Raw genomic sequence first — 17,058 nt, forward strand, 5'->3', positions numbered from 1 at the left:
TTGGTCATTTCTTTTATGAGGTCAAACCAATGTATTTTATAGACCTTGTTGCAATTCTAAGTGGTTTCAAAACTTCAGTCAGAACATTTTTTGTTTTTAAGGCAAAGAAGCATTTTCTAAATTTACAGGTGTTATATTTTTGTGTTGGAAAACACGTTTCTTCTATTTTAAAGAACAAGAATATTCTTGTTCAAAATGTTTTCACTTCACTTCTGTTCTTCTTTAAACCTTACACTTGTGTGCTGACAGGAGGAGCCTGAACCCATCCCCACCGTTCTACGCCTGTCCTTCTGTGAACAGGGACCACCAGCAAGCACATCTGTGTTGCATCTTTGGGAAAAGAACGACAGCATCAGGTTTGCCACATGATTTAAATGAACACCAATTTCTTGATACAAAAGTTTGCCACTGCTGCACACACACCCAGGAAACTATTTATAAGCCAGTTAAACTCTGTTGTAGATGTGTGTGCACATGTTACCTAATGTCAGGCTAAACAGTGCTTGCAGCCTGGGAAAAGGTATAAATAATAAAGTTTTACTTCTTTCTTAAATAATCCTCACCCTATGCATTTTTCCTCACACAGAATACATGATTTTGGGCCACTGAAGTCTTTTTCCTGTATTGGCAGAAACCAGAAATTCTCAGGATGTTCAAGAAATTAAAGCCACAAATGAAGCCCCTGAAACAGCAAAGGGCATCACTGCTCGCCCACTGTGTGTGAGGGGTGAAGTACGTAGGAGGTAAGTGTAGAGGTGATGATAATTCACTGTGGATCATTTCCCCGCCAATCCATATAAATGAGTTAGACATCTTCCTTAGTAAAAATACTTCTGAAACACATTTTTAAATGTTGTCTAGAACTGATGCTGGAGTAGGGAAGATGAGGGTATTCAGTTGGATTGTTTTACTTTTTGGTATATTAATTCATAGTAGACAATACAGTTTGTGACTTAAAAATACTTTATAAAGATTTTTAGAAAGTGTAACAAATTAGAAATCCAAATACTTTAAAGAATGAAGCAAAAATAAACATGCAAAGTATAAAAATAGATTCATGTTTGTTTTGTGTGAATAATACTGTACTTACATATCAATTATCTTGCTGCTAATTACATCCTCATAGTACCTCAAAGTTCATTGGTATTTCATTTTGCTTTTGAAAATCTTATAGAAGCTGTTAAGAGATTAGGTAATAGTGTCTACATTTTTCAAAGTTCTATAAGAAACTGCAATACTACCAATTTTGTTTAGTCTGAAATAAATTTTGACTACGAAAACCCTTGATAATCTCTCCCAGTTGCATCCAAACTTCACATAAATGTTATGTGCACATCATGTACATTTCTGCAAGCGCCAAGGTTATTTAATGTCTTACCTTATCATCTAAAGACTAACTGCTCAATATGAAGTATGGGACAACAGTCGGACAGTACAGAATCCGAAGCATGAATACCACAGTCACTGTGTCTTCCGCATGCTGATTACGTGCAGTACATCTGGCTTGATCTCTAAAATCCACTCGGTCCCTATGAGGTTCATGTGCTAACTGAATACACCATGGAAAATGCGGACTTGAAGATTACTCCCAAACTTTCTCGGCAGCTCATTTACACACATGTGAATACAAACACGAGTTTCACATAATGTCACTGCTGCAGCAGAAGAACCTGATCCACTTCACTGTTGCTCGGAAAATCGCAAAGTGTGATGATTATAAATATTCTGAATCTTGGCAATTTTAGGGAAGGAAATGAGAAAGCTGATTTGGCCAACAATCAATCGTGGGTAAGGCACTGTGCTAGAAAGTGCAATGAGGAGCCATGCCCCAGCATCCTGACTTCAGGACGCTCCTTCTGGTTGGAGAACAGCCAAGGAGGGAGAAGGCTTTCTATCCACCACAGTGGCAGTGGTTCTCAGGTGAGCCTCGCTTGCCAGGCCAACGCAAGGAGCTGTGCAAAGGCTCCTCCAGCTGCCAATTCAATGACCACACCTGGAGGCCCAGTGTTTTCTACCAAAGAGTCAAGAGTGAGGAAGACGTTTAAACACCACAGCTCTTAGGTACCCATCAAGGGCCATGCCTTTGATATTCTTGAAAAGTTATGAGCGGTATCAATGTGTTACATACATTTACCTAAATAAAGGTATGAAAAGGCTGCTACAATTCAATTAATCGCAAATAATGCTAAATGTAATCATACTTCTGCACGTGGAAACTGCTATGCAAATACAAAGGATGCCAAAAAAATGTATACACATTTTTAAGAAAGGAAAACTGTATTAAAGTTGTAATACTCAATATATACCAATAACAAAAGGTGTATACGAGATACGTTTGACTTCTGCAATTACAAGAGGTGCTCAAAGTGGTTACCATCAGAGTCCAGACACTTCTGATTACGGCAAACTACTGCTTGAGCAACGTTGACCAAAGTGTCCACTTGTATACATTTTTTTGACACCCCTGGTTTACTGAAGTATTTCACGGGAAATTTAAAGTATTTAATGTATTAAAACTGAGCCAAGAGAAATTGTCATCACATCTTCCAAGCAAGGAGCGCCAGCAGGCCTGATGGAAAGGCAGGCAGGCTTGGGCTGCAGGGTCCTGTGGTTGCATTCTTCTCCTGGGGGAATATTTTTGAGTGCTGTGTGCCAGGCACTGCTCTTGGTATGCAATGCTTCATTTAATCCTCCTGAAGCCACCATGAGGTGCACTCTGAATGTCCCGATTTGACGCAGGAGCTTCCTCCTAGTAGACAACCAGGTGAGTAGCTGGGACCCCATACAAACCTGCAGGCTACACACTCAGCCAGTACACCCTGGCCTTATCTTATAAATTATACCTCTTTTGGTGTTGAAATGTCCTTTTCTATGAAATAATGGTAGATGGTGAGTTCCTTTTCCTTCTAATATTCTTCTTTAGGACAATTAAAAGTTGGCGATACTACAGTAGTCCTCCCAACTTTTTTTGTTTTAAACAGATCCATGAAACCCAAACCTCTATAAAAGGAGCCTGGGAAAGACTGTCAATGGGCATGAAGTCAGGCCCGAGTGTCAGAAACAGGGAAAATGGGCACGAGGGCAGAAAGCACACATGGCTCCTGGCACAACACAGGCGGTTGGGAAGGAGAGGACGAGTGAGTCGGGAAAGGTCAGACTAGCGGCAAGGAAAGGAAGAATCCAAGACTTTCATTCCCAATGTCTACCCTGGATGACTGCAGGGACAGTGGTACCACTAGCTGGCGAGCAAAATACAGAAGGATAAACCCATTTAGAGAAGATGACCTTTCTAAGTTGGGAATGTCAAATGTGGCGCACAGGTGGAGCACCCAAGCAGACGCTTGGTGGGCCGTGGGTGCACCCAGCATTCAGGGAAGGGGTCTCCTTGGGAGAAGTACGCTGGACAGTCATCAACACAAGAGGTGGTAGTGAAAACCTTAGGAGCAGATGAGATGTGCCAGAGAGAAAACATGAGGACAAAAGCAAGGTACAGATGGACCCACACGCAACGAGAGGAAGCCAGCTCACATGGACGCCAAGGAAAGGATGCTGCACATGATGGACAGGGAACAACGCTGGGAGTGGGGAGCAGGCAAAGTGCGGAGAGCAGGACAGCTGAGAGTGTCACATGCATGCCCCAGGGAGGCTGAAAGCCACTCTCAAACTTGTCAACTGAGTCAGCAGCAGCCTTGCACAAAGGCCCACTGAGGCGGCCCAAATTCAGTGCAGGGGGTAAGCTGTTGGGGACGTTACAGGAGGCCCTCGGTAGATTCGCAGAGAAGGGAGTAGGAGAATGTGGGAACTAGGGACTGCATTTACAAACTGGGCCACGAGCTGAGAGGGGGTGGCCGCACAGGAACAAAAGGGCCGCCAGGATGAGTTATACAGGGGCTCCCCGAGCGCTTCCAGCGTAGCTCCAGAATGTCAGGGTAGCCCAGTCTCAGGCTGGAAAAATGGGCAGAAATGAAGAAAACTGCAGAGTGGGGGGACAAGAGGCTGAGGAAGGTCTCACTATCTTCAGATAAATGGCCTGAGAGGTAAAGCAGTGTACAACTGAAGAGAAGCCTGGAGAGAATGATGCCTTCTAAGACAGACATTAAGGAGGAGAAAAGGATTAACTGCTGACACTGACAGCCTGGTTCAAGTCAGAGACGATAATTTATAGATCTGTGTTGCTGAGATATTTTACGTGTAAGAAATCTATCAATTTTAAGCACACAATTCACTAAGTTTTGACAAATGTGTACATTAGTATGACCACCACCACAATCATGAAATATGTTTCTATCACCCCAAATAGCTCCCCTGTGCCTCCCCCATCCCAGCCCCAGGCAATTACTAATCTGCTGTCTGTCACTATAGTTCTGCCTTTTCCACGGTTTTACACAAAGGCAAGCCTAGATATTTCCTTTGTGTTTGACTTTTCACTTCAGTTGCCTTTGAGAGTTATACATACTACAAGATGAGTCCTTTGCTCCTTTCACTGCTATCAGCATTTCACTGTATGACTGTCCCCAGTGTACACATCCACTCACCAGTTGATAGACTTGGTTTGTTTGAGGCGACAATGAATAAATCTATGGGGACACTGAAGTTCAAGTCTTGTGTGAACATATGATTTCATTTCTCATGAGAAAATGCCCAGGAGCGGGCCTGCTGGGGTACATGGTCAGTGTATGCCGAACTTTGTAAGAACTGCCAAACTTGTTTTCAAAGTGACCATTCTCTCCCACCAGCCACGTCTGAGAGCTACGGGTGCCGACACCTCCCGACACTGGCCATCATCAGTCTCCTCATTTGGACCATGCCAGTGGTCACAGTGCATTTCATTGTGGTTTTAACTCACATTCTAATGACGCAGAGCATCTCTTTGTGTGGTTATTGGACATTCTGCAAAAAGTCTGTTCAAAACTCTCCCCCATCTGTTTTTGTTGGGTTATATTTTCTTACTGAGCTGTCCTTTACACATTCTGGATACAAGTGCCCAACCACAGATATATTGTGCAAACAGCTCCTCTCACGCCGTCGTTTCCTTTCTATTCTCTTAACTAAGAAATCTTTGCCTAACTCAAGGTCATAAAGATTTTCTCTTACATTTTCTTCTGGAGTTAATTTTCATATTCTTATTTCTGCATATGCATATGGAGTTACTGTAAAAACTATCCTTTCCCCATTTAGTTACCTTGGGATTTCTGGCAAAAAAATCACTGACCGCATTATGTATAGGTCCATTTCTGAATTCTATTCTGCTCCACTGATCTACATGACTACCCTATGTCAGTACAACACTGAGGTGATTATTATAGTTTAAAGTGAATCTTGAAATAAGGTAACATGAAGTCCTACAACTCTGTTCTTCCTTTTGTTGCTATTTTAGGTCCTATGCAATGTGAATTTTAAAATCAGTTTTTCAACTTCTACCAAAAAAAAAAAAAAAAGCTTGCTGGGATTTTGATTAAGATATAGTAAATCTATGTAACAATAGAGTCTTTTGATCCATGAACATAGTACCTCTCTCCATTTATTTAGGTCCTTCATTACCTTAGACCATCAATTTGCAGTCGCATCCATCTGTTCAGTTTGCTTCTCAAGATGAGACAACGCCAACTGTAGCACCTATCTGGGTGGAGGGATGTGCTGGGCAGGTGAGATGGAAGAAGGAAGAAGGGAAGAGTGATACTGGTACAACCAGTTCAAGGCCACCTCCCAGGAAGTCCAGGCTAGCTAGGGAAGGAAAAACTCTGAGAAAATGGACAGAGGGTCCCACAAAAGGCCAAAGAACGAGTGTCAGCTTGTGAGAATACGAAAGGTAGAAGGCAGCAGTAACAGGGGAGAAGGGATGGTAAAGTTTAAGACAGGAAACAAAGCTTTCTGGGAGAAGGCCCAGGGTATCACTGGTCCTAGAAGGGGACAGTCAGCAGAGGGCAGACCTAAAGTGAAGGGACACAAAGCACATGCTGCCTGGGGGCAATCTCCAGCACACTGAGCTCTCAGAGGACCTGGAAGGTGCTGGTGAAAGACTGATAAGATCCTCAAAACTTGAATAAATGACAAAAGTGACTGAGTGGAGTGACTAGGAGCCAGTAAAAGGCAGTACATTTCAATGGCCTGAGTCTCAAGAGAGTTAATCAAAAAGACCCCATCAAGAAAGCAGAGAGACAACCATACAATGGGAGAAAGTATCTGCAAATCATGTATCTCATAAGAGACGGAGATCCAGAATATATTTTTTTTAAAAACACAACTTTTACAACTCAATAATAAAAAGACAAATAACTCAAGTTTAAAATGGACAAAGGATTTGAATAGACACTAATCTAAAGAAGACATACAAATGGCCAGTGAGCACGAGGGAAGACGCTCGGCATCGCCAGTTATCACAGACCTGCAAACCGAACCGCACCACACCAACAGGATGGCCAAAGACAAAACAACAGGCAATACCAAGTGCTGCTGAAGATGCAGAGAAACCAGAGCCCGTACATAGTGCCGCGAGGAGTGTAAGCGGTGTAGCCGTTGTGGAAAATAGTCTGGTAGCTCCTCAATAACTTAAGCATAGCGTTACCACTTGACCAGCAATTCCATCCCCATGAAAACGGAGGTCCACACAAGGACATGTACACAAATATTCACAACAGCCAAAAAGTGGAAAGCACCTGAATATCCATCACTTGATGAATGGATGGTAGGTGTATCTATACAGTGGAATATTATTTGGCCATAAAAAGGAATGAAATGCTGATACATGTTACAACATGGATGAACTTTGAAATCATTATGCTCATTGAAAAAGCCAGACAGAAGGGGTCACAAAATGTCCAGAAGAGGCACCAACAGAAAGTTGATTAGTGGTTGCCAGGCGGTGCAGGAGGGGAGAAGTGAGGAGTAACTGCCAATAGGCACAGGGTTTCTTTCTGGGGTGATGACACATTCTAAAATTAGACAGTGACGATAGATGCATAGCTCTGTGAAAGCTAAAAACCACTGCATTGTGTTCTTTAAGGGAGTAGATTCTATGATATGCAAATTACAGCTCAATAAAGAGGCTTTTTTTTGAAGCTTTCTAATCAAGAATAATAGTTTTAGAAGTAACTGGCTGGCAAGTCTCAACATTGTCAGATGTCTTTCTGGTCCCCGATTTGTCTGGTCTCAAGAAAGGTGACGTCTCTGGGTGAGCCGTGTCAGAGCGCTCAGTGTGCAGAGAGCGCTGGCGAGGCATGGACAAGGCACGGGGGCAGCAAGCTGCCATGAGAGCCACGTTTCCATCAGATGCAGTCTCTCACCGTCAGGGTGGGGGAGAAGGCCTGCTTACGGACAGCGCTGGGGTTCTGGACCCTCGCGAGAGGAAATCAGCTAGAAAGCGTCCTGAGAATATGCTTACTTAACATAAAACTAGAAGATTCCAGGGCATGAGAAGACACAGAGCCAAAAGCACCACTAGTGAACGTCCCTTGTTTCCGTGAACTGCACCCAGGATTCAGAAGTCAGGCACCGTAAACACTGTATTTTTCAGTCCCCCTCCACTGGCCTCAGTTCTGCTCTTTCTGGATGAGCCATGCACTCCAGCTCACTTGGGAAAGATTTTGCTGGCAGGCCATCACTTGAGGAAGGAGCCAAGCTAAAAGCAATCCCATAACAATTAAGAAGCACAAATCCATCCCAAGACTCTGCCCCTTTCCCAGCAATGTGACATGGGAACCACCCACCTACACCCAACCTTCAAACAGACAGAAAAGCTATTTTTGAATCCCGACCATTCCAGCAGATTCCTTGGAACTTGAAACTTTTCACCTTCACTTTAGAACCAAATGGTAGCAGGGAATGAAGCACAGTGATGGAAAGACATAAACGAGTAAAAATCTTATGAGTTCAGTTTTGCATTTTCCATTTAAGGATTCCATATGTAAATTTAAAATGAGCAAGGAATAAAACTTCTTACTAAAAACAGGTTTCCAAAGCCCAACACAGGGAATGTTAAGAATATGCAGCTCATATTCATAACAATGGTGACATTATAATGACAACTTTGCAGGATGCACATTTTAAGAAAAATTCTGGAGGATCAAATATCAATCTGTTCCAAGTGGTTATCTCTCAGCAGTGGGATTCTAAGTAGCTCTCACCTCCACACTACATAATGGTTGATTTTTCTCAGCCTTCCGGGCCTCTAACATTATTTCCTCTAGAGCCCAAAACTTCCTGGGATATTGGAAGAGCTGCTTAGCTCTTACAAAACTAGAGGATGACTTCTTGAGAATGAAACAGATTGAATTCACTTCAAATAACACTAATATGAAGCAGGAATTCCTTCTTTGGAAGATCTGTCACCTCCTGCAAAAGCCTTAAAAGGTAGACGTGAGACTAAATGAAGCCCATCTTTCTATTTATTAATATACCTAAAATTTATACCTATAATTTATTAATATATCTAACTTACAAGTACTTTCAAAAAGGATTCCAGAAAGGATCGGATAGCCTACCTTGCTCCCAAAAGGTTGCACTGTATGTTAGATACATCATAAAACCTAAAGAGCCTGAAATCATGTTGCTCTTCCCTCTGGAAACTGGCTCCAAACATGGTGTGAAACCCAGACTGGGGCCAGGCACAGTGGGTTTGAGGACCGTGGGCTGGCTAGACGCTGGACACAGGAACAGCAGCCCCCCACACGGCCTCATCACGGCAGCTGAGCTTCATCCCGAGGCCTGCCTGGAGCCCTGCCATGTGCCCCAACTTTGTCTTTCTGTCCATTCCACGTTCCTAGGGACCTTGACATACTACTCTCCCAGAACCAACCTCGCTACCTCCTCCCTGGGGTCGAATGCCACACTGTTCCTAAAGACACCTATAAAAAAGACTACTCGGTGACTTTTGGTGGCAGACAATAAGATGTAAAAATATATAAAGTTAGGGATAACTTTGGGTAAAATTTACCTACATTTAAAACAAAGTGTTCCTGATGTGACCTGACAGATTGCCCTGCTATCCAGCTGCCTTAGGGAAACATAATGCTGGTAAAGGGAGGGGACTAAAAGTCAGTGAATCAGAAGGTATGCTTGCAATCACTACAGAACATTTAAATCAGAAAGGGGACACATGCAAAGGTCGGGACTTGGATGGAGCTCTGAGAAGAGGCAGAAGCAAGGGGGCTTTGGAAGAAGTGTGTTAACTGGCCACACAGAGGGATAGGCCTGGCCTGGGCTGATGGACAGAGGTGGGGGGCTGGGGGTTTGGAAAGAGTCTCCTCTGCCTGCTTGCCATGATTTGGCCGTGGTGTAAGGAGAACAATACAGAGACCAAATAAATGTATAGGACAACACTCGAAGGAGGTCAGGGGAAAGGAAAGGTCTGCATAATACTTGGAAGGATGGCAGAAGGAACTCTGGCAGGAAATACTTGGGTGTCATGAACAACTGATGGGTATAAAAACTGGAAATGCATGAAAGTGAATATGAAGTTTAGGAACACATAAACCATTAAAATGAATACAAAGACCTGTTATTAATGGTCCAATTAAAACAATTAATTAAAACTAAATGCCTACCCAAAACAAAAATTCCACAACTTACTAGGACTCAAATCTTGGAAAAAATATTCAGAAAGCACCTTTAAAACTGGGCATTCATTTAACTCGTGCTTACGGCCAGGAGGTGCTCCAGCAGGGTCGGCTGCTCCACACCCCCAAAGAATTTTTTTCCACACCCCCTTGCAGAATTTTAAGTTACGTGAAATGGCCTCCCACTGTCCTGAACACAAATGAAATATTCTTTACTTCCCAATCTAAGAAATTTGATGCCATCTTACTAGCAGCTCTGAATGTCGAAACTGAAACAGCTTAAAACCTGACCTCCCTACTTCCCCTTTCCTACAGCCCTCGTGTAATTTTGGGTTCTACGCATGTCCGGCACTGCATTCTTGCTCCCAGTGAGCATGATCCCTCATTAATAAGGCAGCACAAAACAGAACTGTTTCCTTCCCAGCCTCCTCTCTTGAGGAGGCCGTCCCATGAGCTCATCGTCTCAGCTGTTCTTCCCGACCCTGCAGGTTCTTCGTGTGCTTGCAAACCCTCAGAGGCCCGCCCCAGACATGCTCCACTCCGAGCACAGCCAGCACTGTGCATGGTGAGGTTGAAATATTGAGAGCATTAAGCTTATGGTATTATGTGTTAAGGGATGCTTCGAACTGATTAGAAAATGATGTCATATGACACCAACCCTTTGTGAACAATAGTCTAGTAGATTTGACACTGGCGAAATGCTCCAAATATAGCAAGATAAAAAGAATGGACCAAGGAAGACTTGAACTTGGGAATGAAAAAGTAGATATCCTTAAAAGCTGTATATACAATATACTGTGTTAAAAAGGAATAATAAAAAGCATGAGAAAGTTTCATAAGTAACAACTAACCAAATTTTCAAAAGATACAGTTTCATAACTGGGAAAAAGAAGAGACTAAAGAGCAGATGGGATACAGACAAGTCTATACAGCAGTAATGTTCATGGGAAAAAAATCTTCACATCCAATTTCCCACCATCTATGTTAAGATGACTAAAATAATGCTCTACACAAAAAAAATGTATATAACAGGTAACAACATACAAGTTTTATAATTTTTAAACTCAAAGCCAGAAGTGCTCCCATTTCATAATTTGACTTTAAAAATCCTACAACTTATGTCACTGAAAAATTATTTTGGATTGCTTCTCTATTATGCTATAAAAACACCTAGCTAATACTTAAAATACACACGATGCATAAAACTTGATTGAATCCCGACTTTAAAAAAAAATACAATGCTATAGATGATTTTTAGGAAGTAACTGGAAAAATTTGAATATAAACAACATTAAATGACATTAGGGAATTGTTGCTAATAAGGTTGATGTGCTAATAGTAATATGAATAAGAGGTTATCCTTATTTATAGGTGGTGGTGGTATAAATGGAAGTTTTCAGAGGTGAAGTATTATGATATCTGCAACTTACTTCAAAGAGCTGAATTAAAAACAAGAAAACAAGTTATAAATACTTTATATTCCGATTAAATATAGCAAATGTTAAACCAAGATGGTGGATATATTGATAGACATTTTCTATTTCAACCTTTTACATACTTAATATTTTTCTTAACAAAAAAATTAGTAAAAACACAGGATAACGATGTTAGTGACCTGTCAACAGATTGAGTTAGTTTTCCAATAATTCTTCAAACAGCTCCTCACGTCTACCCTCTGACACATGAACAAGGCCACCTCAACTTAGACAAATACGTGCATGTGGTCTGGGATCCTGAGAGCCTCTTACCCCCACTCAAAAATACATAAACCTCGTAAGAAACAAGCCTTCATGTTGTCTCAACCTACAAAGCACACTGCTTAACAAACCTCATGAGCACAATATCATAAGTCCACCTGATTTCAGACTGTACTTCCCCTACATGCTAATTACTAATGAATCACCAGGAGTTTAGAGTCAAGATTGCATATTTGTAGTACTTCATAAATGAAAACAGTAAATAAAAAGCTTTTCTCCTTCAAGGACAAAAAAGCAAAAGAAAACAGGTCATTTCTAACAAGAGGAGAAAGACTGACTTTTAACAGTTGTTGAAAACCCCTATACCATAAACTGCAGAATGAAAATGAAACATTAGTAAGACACGTCAGTAAGAGATGGGACAGAAAGGGGGTTCTAGGGGCCAAAGAACACAACGAGAGACAGGAAAGAAATTCCACTTGAATTTTCAAGTATCACCAAAGTTCACTCTCAGCTAAAATACAAAAACTCTCATTTGAAACTAACCACCAATTAAGACTGTTTAAGGAGGGAAAGTAATTCTGACAGAACTCTTACTTTTACAGGAAAAAGTGCCTTTGGAAGTCATTCCATGCAAGCTCCCTTTCGCTACAAGAAACTACTGACCAGGCTGCCAACCAGTCTACAACCTGACTTCCCAATGCTCCACCTAACAAACTGCAACTATGACCACAGCACTAATAGTAGAGAGAACGCCACAGCCAATTTATCCAGAAAGGGAGCTGGGAAAAGCACAGGAAGCCCCTCACATGTACAACTCCAAACATCCTCGCAGCTCCTGTCTACTCCACAACTATGCTCACCTCACACTGTAAAGCTTCCCACTTTAGAAAATCAAAGTTAAGTGCGCCTGCTCAGATGTTCATTACTTTCACAAACAGAAAGGTGGGAAAGATAAGAAAATAAATATTATGTGTTGAGAAAACAGTACAAATGGACCATTTCCCTAATGAACTTTGGTGTCCTCCATCATTCAAAAAGCATTAAAGCCTTAATTAGACTTTTATACTTTTAGAAAATTAGTAAGGAAGTTATGAAAATCAAACTATGCTATGACATTGATCTAAGTAACAGATGACTATATTACCTATTTAAAAATTAATATTTTTAAGTAAGAAAATATATAAAAACTTTAGCTGAAAGAATTCCATTTCTCTAGGTACACGGCATGAAGAATTCCTCTAAGGGAATTTTTGAGGACATTTATAATTTCCCTAAAATATAGGTCCTGGAAACAAGATAAGGCAGGTTTGTTGTTTTTTAAGGCAGTGCAGATCCTGAAGTTAGCAGGAAAAGCATGACATTGTTAACTTTGTGGCATAGTTCCTACTACAAAACGGAACATTATTTACATTATTAAAGTAATAACAAAACCAATAGTTGATGATTACAAATGTGGGAAGTGAAACGAATTTGTACCTTAAGTGAGGCTAGTGGGTGTTCTGGACCAAGTAAACTCCAATGAAAGGAAGCCAGGTCTTCATCAGGTAGAATGTGATTTCCTGGAATGCAAACACGGATACTGTAAAAGCCATCATCAATGCATGTTATAATCCATCCATTACCTTTGTTTAAGACTTTGCAGATTGACTTTTCAGGACCACCTCACTTGATAAACCACATAAAACTTTCACACAGAAATTGAGAGTATTTCTTCATCTTTTAATATAAAGTAGCATACAGCAGGCAGACTTCTTGCAGCTGCCTAAGACACAACGTGAATTTGCAGTACACTTCCAATAGCATTCACACTAAGTACACTGCCTAACAACCTAAGCAACTTCCCAGCACTGGGCTAAAGTCAGCCTGGTAATGCCAACTTGAATCAAGCTCTCATTGGTTCACGAGACAACTGCACTCTGTGAGCTAGTTCAACAGCAAAGGTGGAATCTGCGGTTAGAAAATATCTCTACACAAGGCTAAGTGACAACGACTGCTGCTTGTGACACGGATCAATACCCTCCTCCGGTAATTTCGACCACCACCTACAAACAGATGTGACAAAGAACAGACTACAACACCAGCAAGCAGTGCCATTCATCTATGCACCCTATCCCCAGGCTGTGTCACAAGTGAAAACTGTATTCAGTTGAGAACGTACATTTTGGGGAACACTCTCCTTTCACTACAGTGCTTGCTACCTTACATACTAACATCTTCAGTATGTTAGTTATGGCAATGCAATTTAAAAGCAATAATTTCCTAAGTAATTCTGTGACTCTTATATAATAATTGGCCACCTCCAAATGGAAATAGCAGGTTCATTAACTGGCTGTTAACAGAAAGCAAAACAAGGGGAGATCATTTGCCACATTCCGGATCATAATATTCTAAACACACAAACACACGATACAAAAGTACTAAACTGCCATGACGTCCAAAGGAGCACAGCCACATCCTAACTGTCCGGATAGCAAGCTCTGCATTGCTTTTCTCTGTTCATGGACTGCATAGAACTTTACTGTGAATGAAGTAAGTATGAAGTGGCCGAGATTTTTTTTTAAAGCTTCTTTATGAAAAAATATTAAGCCAATTCTAACTAAATAAGTAATAGTTATTTAGCTAAATAAGTAATAAGTAATAGTTATTTAGCTAACTAACTAAAAAAAATAATTGTTCTCATGAGAACATGAAAATTCTAAATAAAATTTAAAATAAAAATAATAATCCTATAAAGAGTTTACCTATAACTGGCTTAAATTTTTTGAAGTAATTCCAAGTCCCAAGTTAATTTATTACTAAATCATTCAAAATGTTACTACTGATTCTTTTTCATTTATTTTAAGATTTCACAAAATAATTTAGCTATAGGAGTATGAGTTAGCATTATCTCCCAATAAATGTATTCAATATTTCTCAAATAAACAAATATCCTTCTACATTTAATTAGCTAAGGCATTCATAGTCTAAAAGTATACAAGTTTCCAGTTTGTTGAAAGTCAATTGATATGCCCAAATCATTTTGTATAATGTTTAAGTAAATATGAAACTTTTTATAATATGACCATCTACATAATCACTTTGAACATCAGAGGAAATACTTTTATATTTCAATATTTGAAAATATGAAAGGTGTAATTAGAAAATTAGTTTTAATCCTCTAAATCCCAAGTCACAAGAGTTGCCTAAGTAGGACAGAAAACAGCCAAGTACTAACTTGACCCATATTTGAGATTAGATCCAAATAAACAAAGACAACTTATGAAATTAAAATTTTGATTGACTGGCAATTATACAATTTGAAATGCTATCACCAAAATTATAGATGAAAAAAATTGTGGCTTCCTCACAACAATTTCTAATTGAATATAACTTTTTTGAAATGTTCATAAAAATCTGGTAACTAGGAATTTCTAAAAATAACCCACAATATAATTACCCCCTAACACAACTGATTGGGCTGCTAACCTCCACAGAATACAAACTGAGAAGAGTACAATGTGATCTCACTTATCTGGAGACTACGAATCTTTCAAAAAGGGCCTGTGTGTCCCAAACAGCCCTCAATCCCATCACTGCAGTTGGTTTTAATCATCAGAGGGCCTCGCTCAGAACATGTCTGCTTGCTTATATTGTGGACACAATTCTTACAAGCTCTAAGCAAACTAGAGCTAGATATTCAAGTAGCTAGAGACATGCACACTGTAAGCATAAGACACTGAAGTGGACAGAAGAGAAAAGAAAGAAAATAACTCTAAAATGCAGACAGAAAGTGACAGATGAATGTATTACCTACTATAAAGTTATTTTTAAGCTACAACCTTAGTTAAAACAAGATTTCATCCTCTCTAGGTATTCAGCATAAGGAATTCCTCCAAGGGAGTTTTAAAAGACATTTATATATTTACTTAAAATGCAGGTATTGTAAAGAAGGTAAGATAGTTTATTTCTGTTGTTTTTCTTTTGAAGTAGTGTCCCAAAAACGGGGGAGAGGGGGAACATGATAATACTAATTTCACAGCATATTTCTTTTATAACGAACATAATTTATACCAAAGGTTTAAACGTCTAATTTTCAATGAGACTATTAACATTTGTGATTTTTTAAATGTTATGTTCCCCAAACTTTAAGTGAATTTATTCACAAAATTAGTTTTTCGGCCTGGACAGCACAATATATAAACAAACACATTAGAACAAAAGAAGTATGCTATCGGCGACACCAAAAATAAAATAATACTGAGTAAGAAATACTTTTGAAGAAGGGCCCATTCCCTGGTTCTTTTAAATTTAAGATATAATCCAAAACATCCCAGCCCTGAAATGTAAAGTATCAGCATGTTCCTCGTATAGAACTCCTTTAGAACATGAGACCGTCTTCCCGCTGTGCACCTACCTAACAGAGCGGCAAAGATAGGGAAGCGGTTTGGGTTCAGGTCCAGCTGTTTGGCCACTTCATGCATCAGGTACTGGCTTGTGGTGAGACTTTTCCCGTTCCGGCTCAGTTTGAGGGCATGGGCACTGAAATAGTAGGGGATGTTACACAGCGCATAATCAGAGTCGTACGCAACCAAGCCATGGAAGCCATTTTCTCTGCAGAAACCAATCACTTCTTGATGATGGTCCTCGATGCTCTGTGCAACCTGTGCAAGTGAGAAGGACACATGGTCAGAGGCCGGCACCACATGCTCAGTGTGCACTTGTCTATACAGAATCCGCAAAATCTAGATGCAGAAAATACCCGGGAGAGCCACACAGTCAAAGATGGCATGATAAAATGTGCAGCACATTGCTCATATGGGAAAACATCTCCTGGTCAGTAACATATGATCCCATCCAGACTGCAAATTAATTTTTGATTTCTTGTCAAGTTCAAAGATCACTGTGCTTAAAAATACACAATGCCAAAAAAAAAAAAATCGAAACCCAGTATTTTGAAGGAAAAGAGGGAAAAGGAAAAAAAGAGAACAAGAAAATAAAGAAGTGTGAAGGAGACAGAGAGAAGCCATCCACCCTCAGTGAAAAAACCAAAATAATTTCTTCAAAGTAGATCAAATGTGTCAAACAGGTAAAATAATCACAGGATTAAAAAAATAATAAAAGCCAAGTATATCCATCTCCCAGTTATTATACACAGGAGACATTCAGCATATGGGGATAATAATAGGGATAAACATATTTACCCCCACATAATTGTCACATGCTTTTTCTGTACAAAGGACCAGGCCTGGTGGTAAGCACCATGCTCAAGACCACCAGGGAGACTAGGTCTCAATTCACTACTTTTTAGTGATGAAAACTACAGCCAAAGCCTCTTTACTTCCACTGGCTCTCCCACTGCAAAAGGTCACCCCACCTATCTCGAGTGTCTGTGACCCGCTAGAAAGCAATGCCAAGGGAAAAATAAAAGGCCCCCAGAAACTCTCTTTTCCTAAACACATACCAAAGGCATTTGGAAAACATTTTCCTAAAACATATAAAGTCAAAGACAAGTGATTCCTCTCCTGCCATTTCCCAAATTCATGCACCCAACTACAATCTGCTGGGTTATTTGTTTCTACAATGGATAACGTATTTTAGAAAACATAATTTTAAACTATATCAGGTGATTCACCTACCTATGAAAAATTAAGTCTCCAGAGAGCCCTAAAGGTGAAAATCATGTGCCCTTAAATGTGAATTTCTAGAATTACACTGTCCACTGTGTGGCTATATTGAATTAAAATTAAATTATATAAAAAATTAAGTCTGAGTATTCAATTGTCACCTACTAGATAACACTGTGTGTGGAATTACTCTCCTTTCAC

The 17,058-nt window shown here is 40.1% G+C and overlaps 1 protein-coding gene across 3 annotated transcripts in view; it reads right to left on the reverse strand.

Annotated features, from left to right (window-relative positions):
- FAM120A (family with sequence similarity 120 member A) overlaps positions 1-17,058 on the reverse strand; it is a 103,194-nt gene that overhangs the window by 68,844 nt on the left and 17,292 nt on the right. For all 3 annotated transcript variants that reach the window (XM_081066536.1, XM_081066535.1, XM_081066534.1), the window contains exons 2-3: positions 15,648-15,894; positions 12,731-12,813 (exon numbers count right to left, since the gene is read on the reverse strand). In XM_081066536.1, coding sequence (XP_080922662.1) covers positions 12,731-12,813; positions 15,648-15,894 — 330 coding nt within the window. The remainder of the gene's footprint in view (positions 1-12,730; positions 12,814-15,647; positions 15,895-17,058) is intronic.

Source organism: Rhinolophus hipposideros, assembly GCF_964194185.1.
Source record: "Rhinolophus hipposideros genome assembly, chromosome: 11".
NCBI lineage: Eukaryota > Metazoa > Chordata > Mammalia > Chiroptera > Rhinolophidae > Rhinolophus > Rhinolophus hipposideros.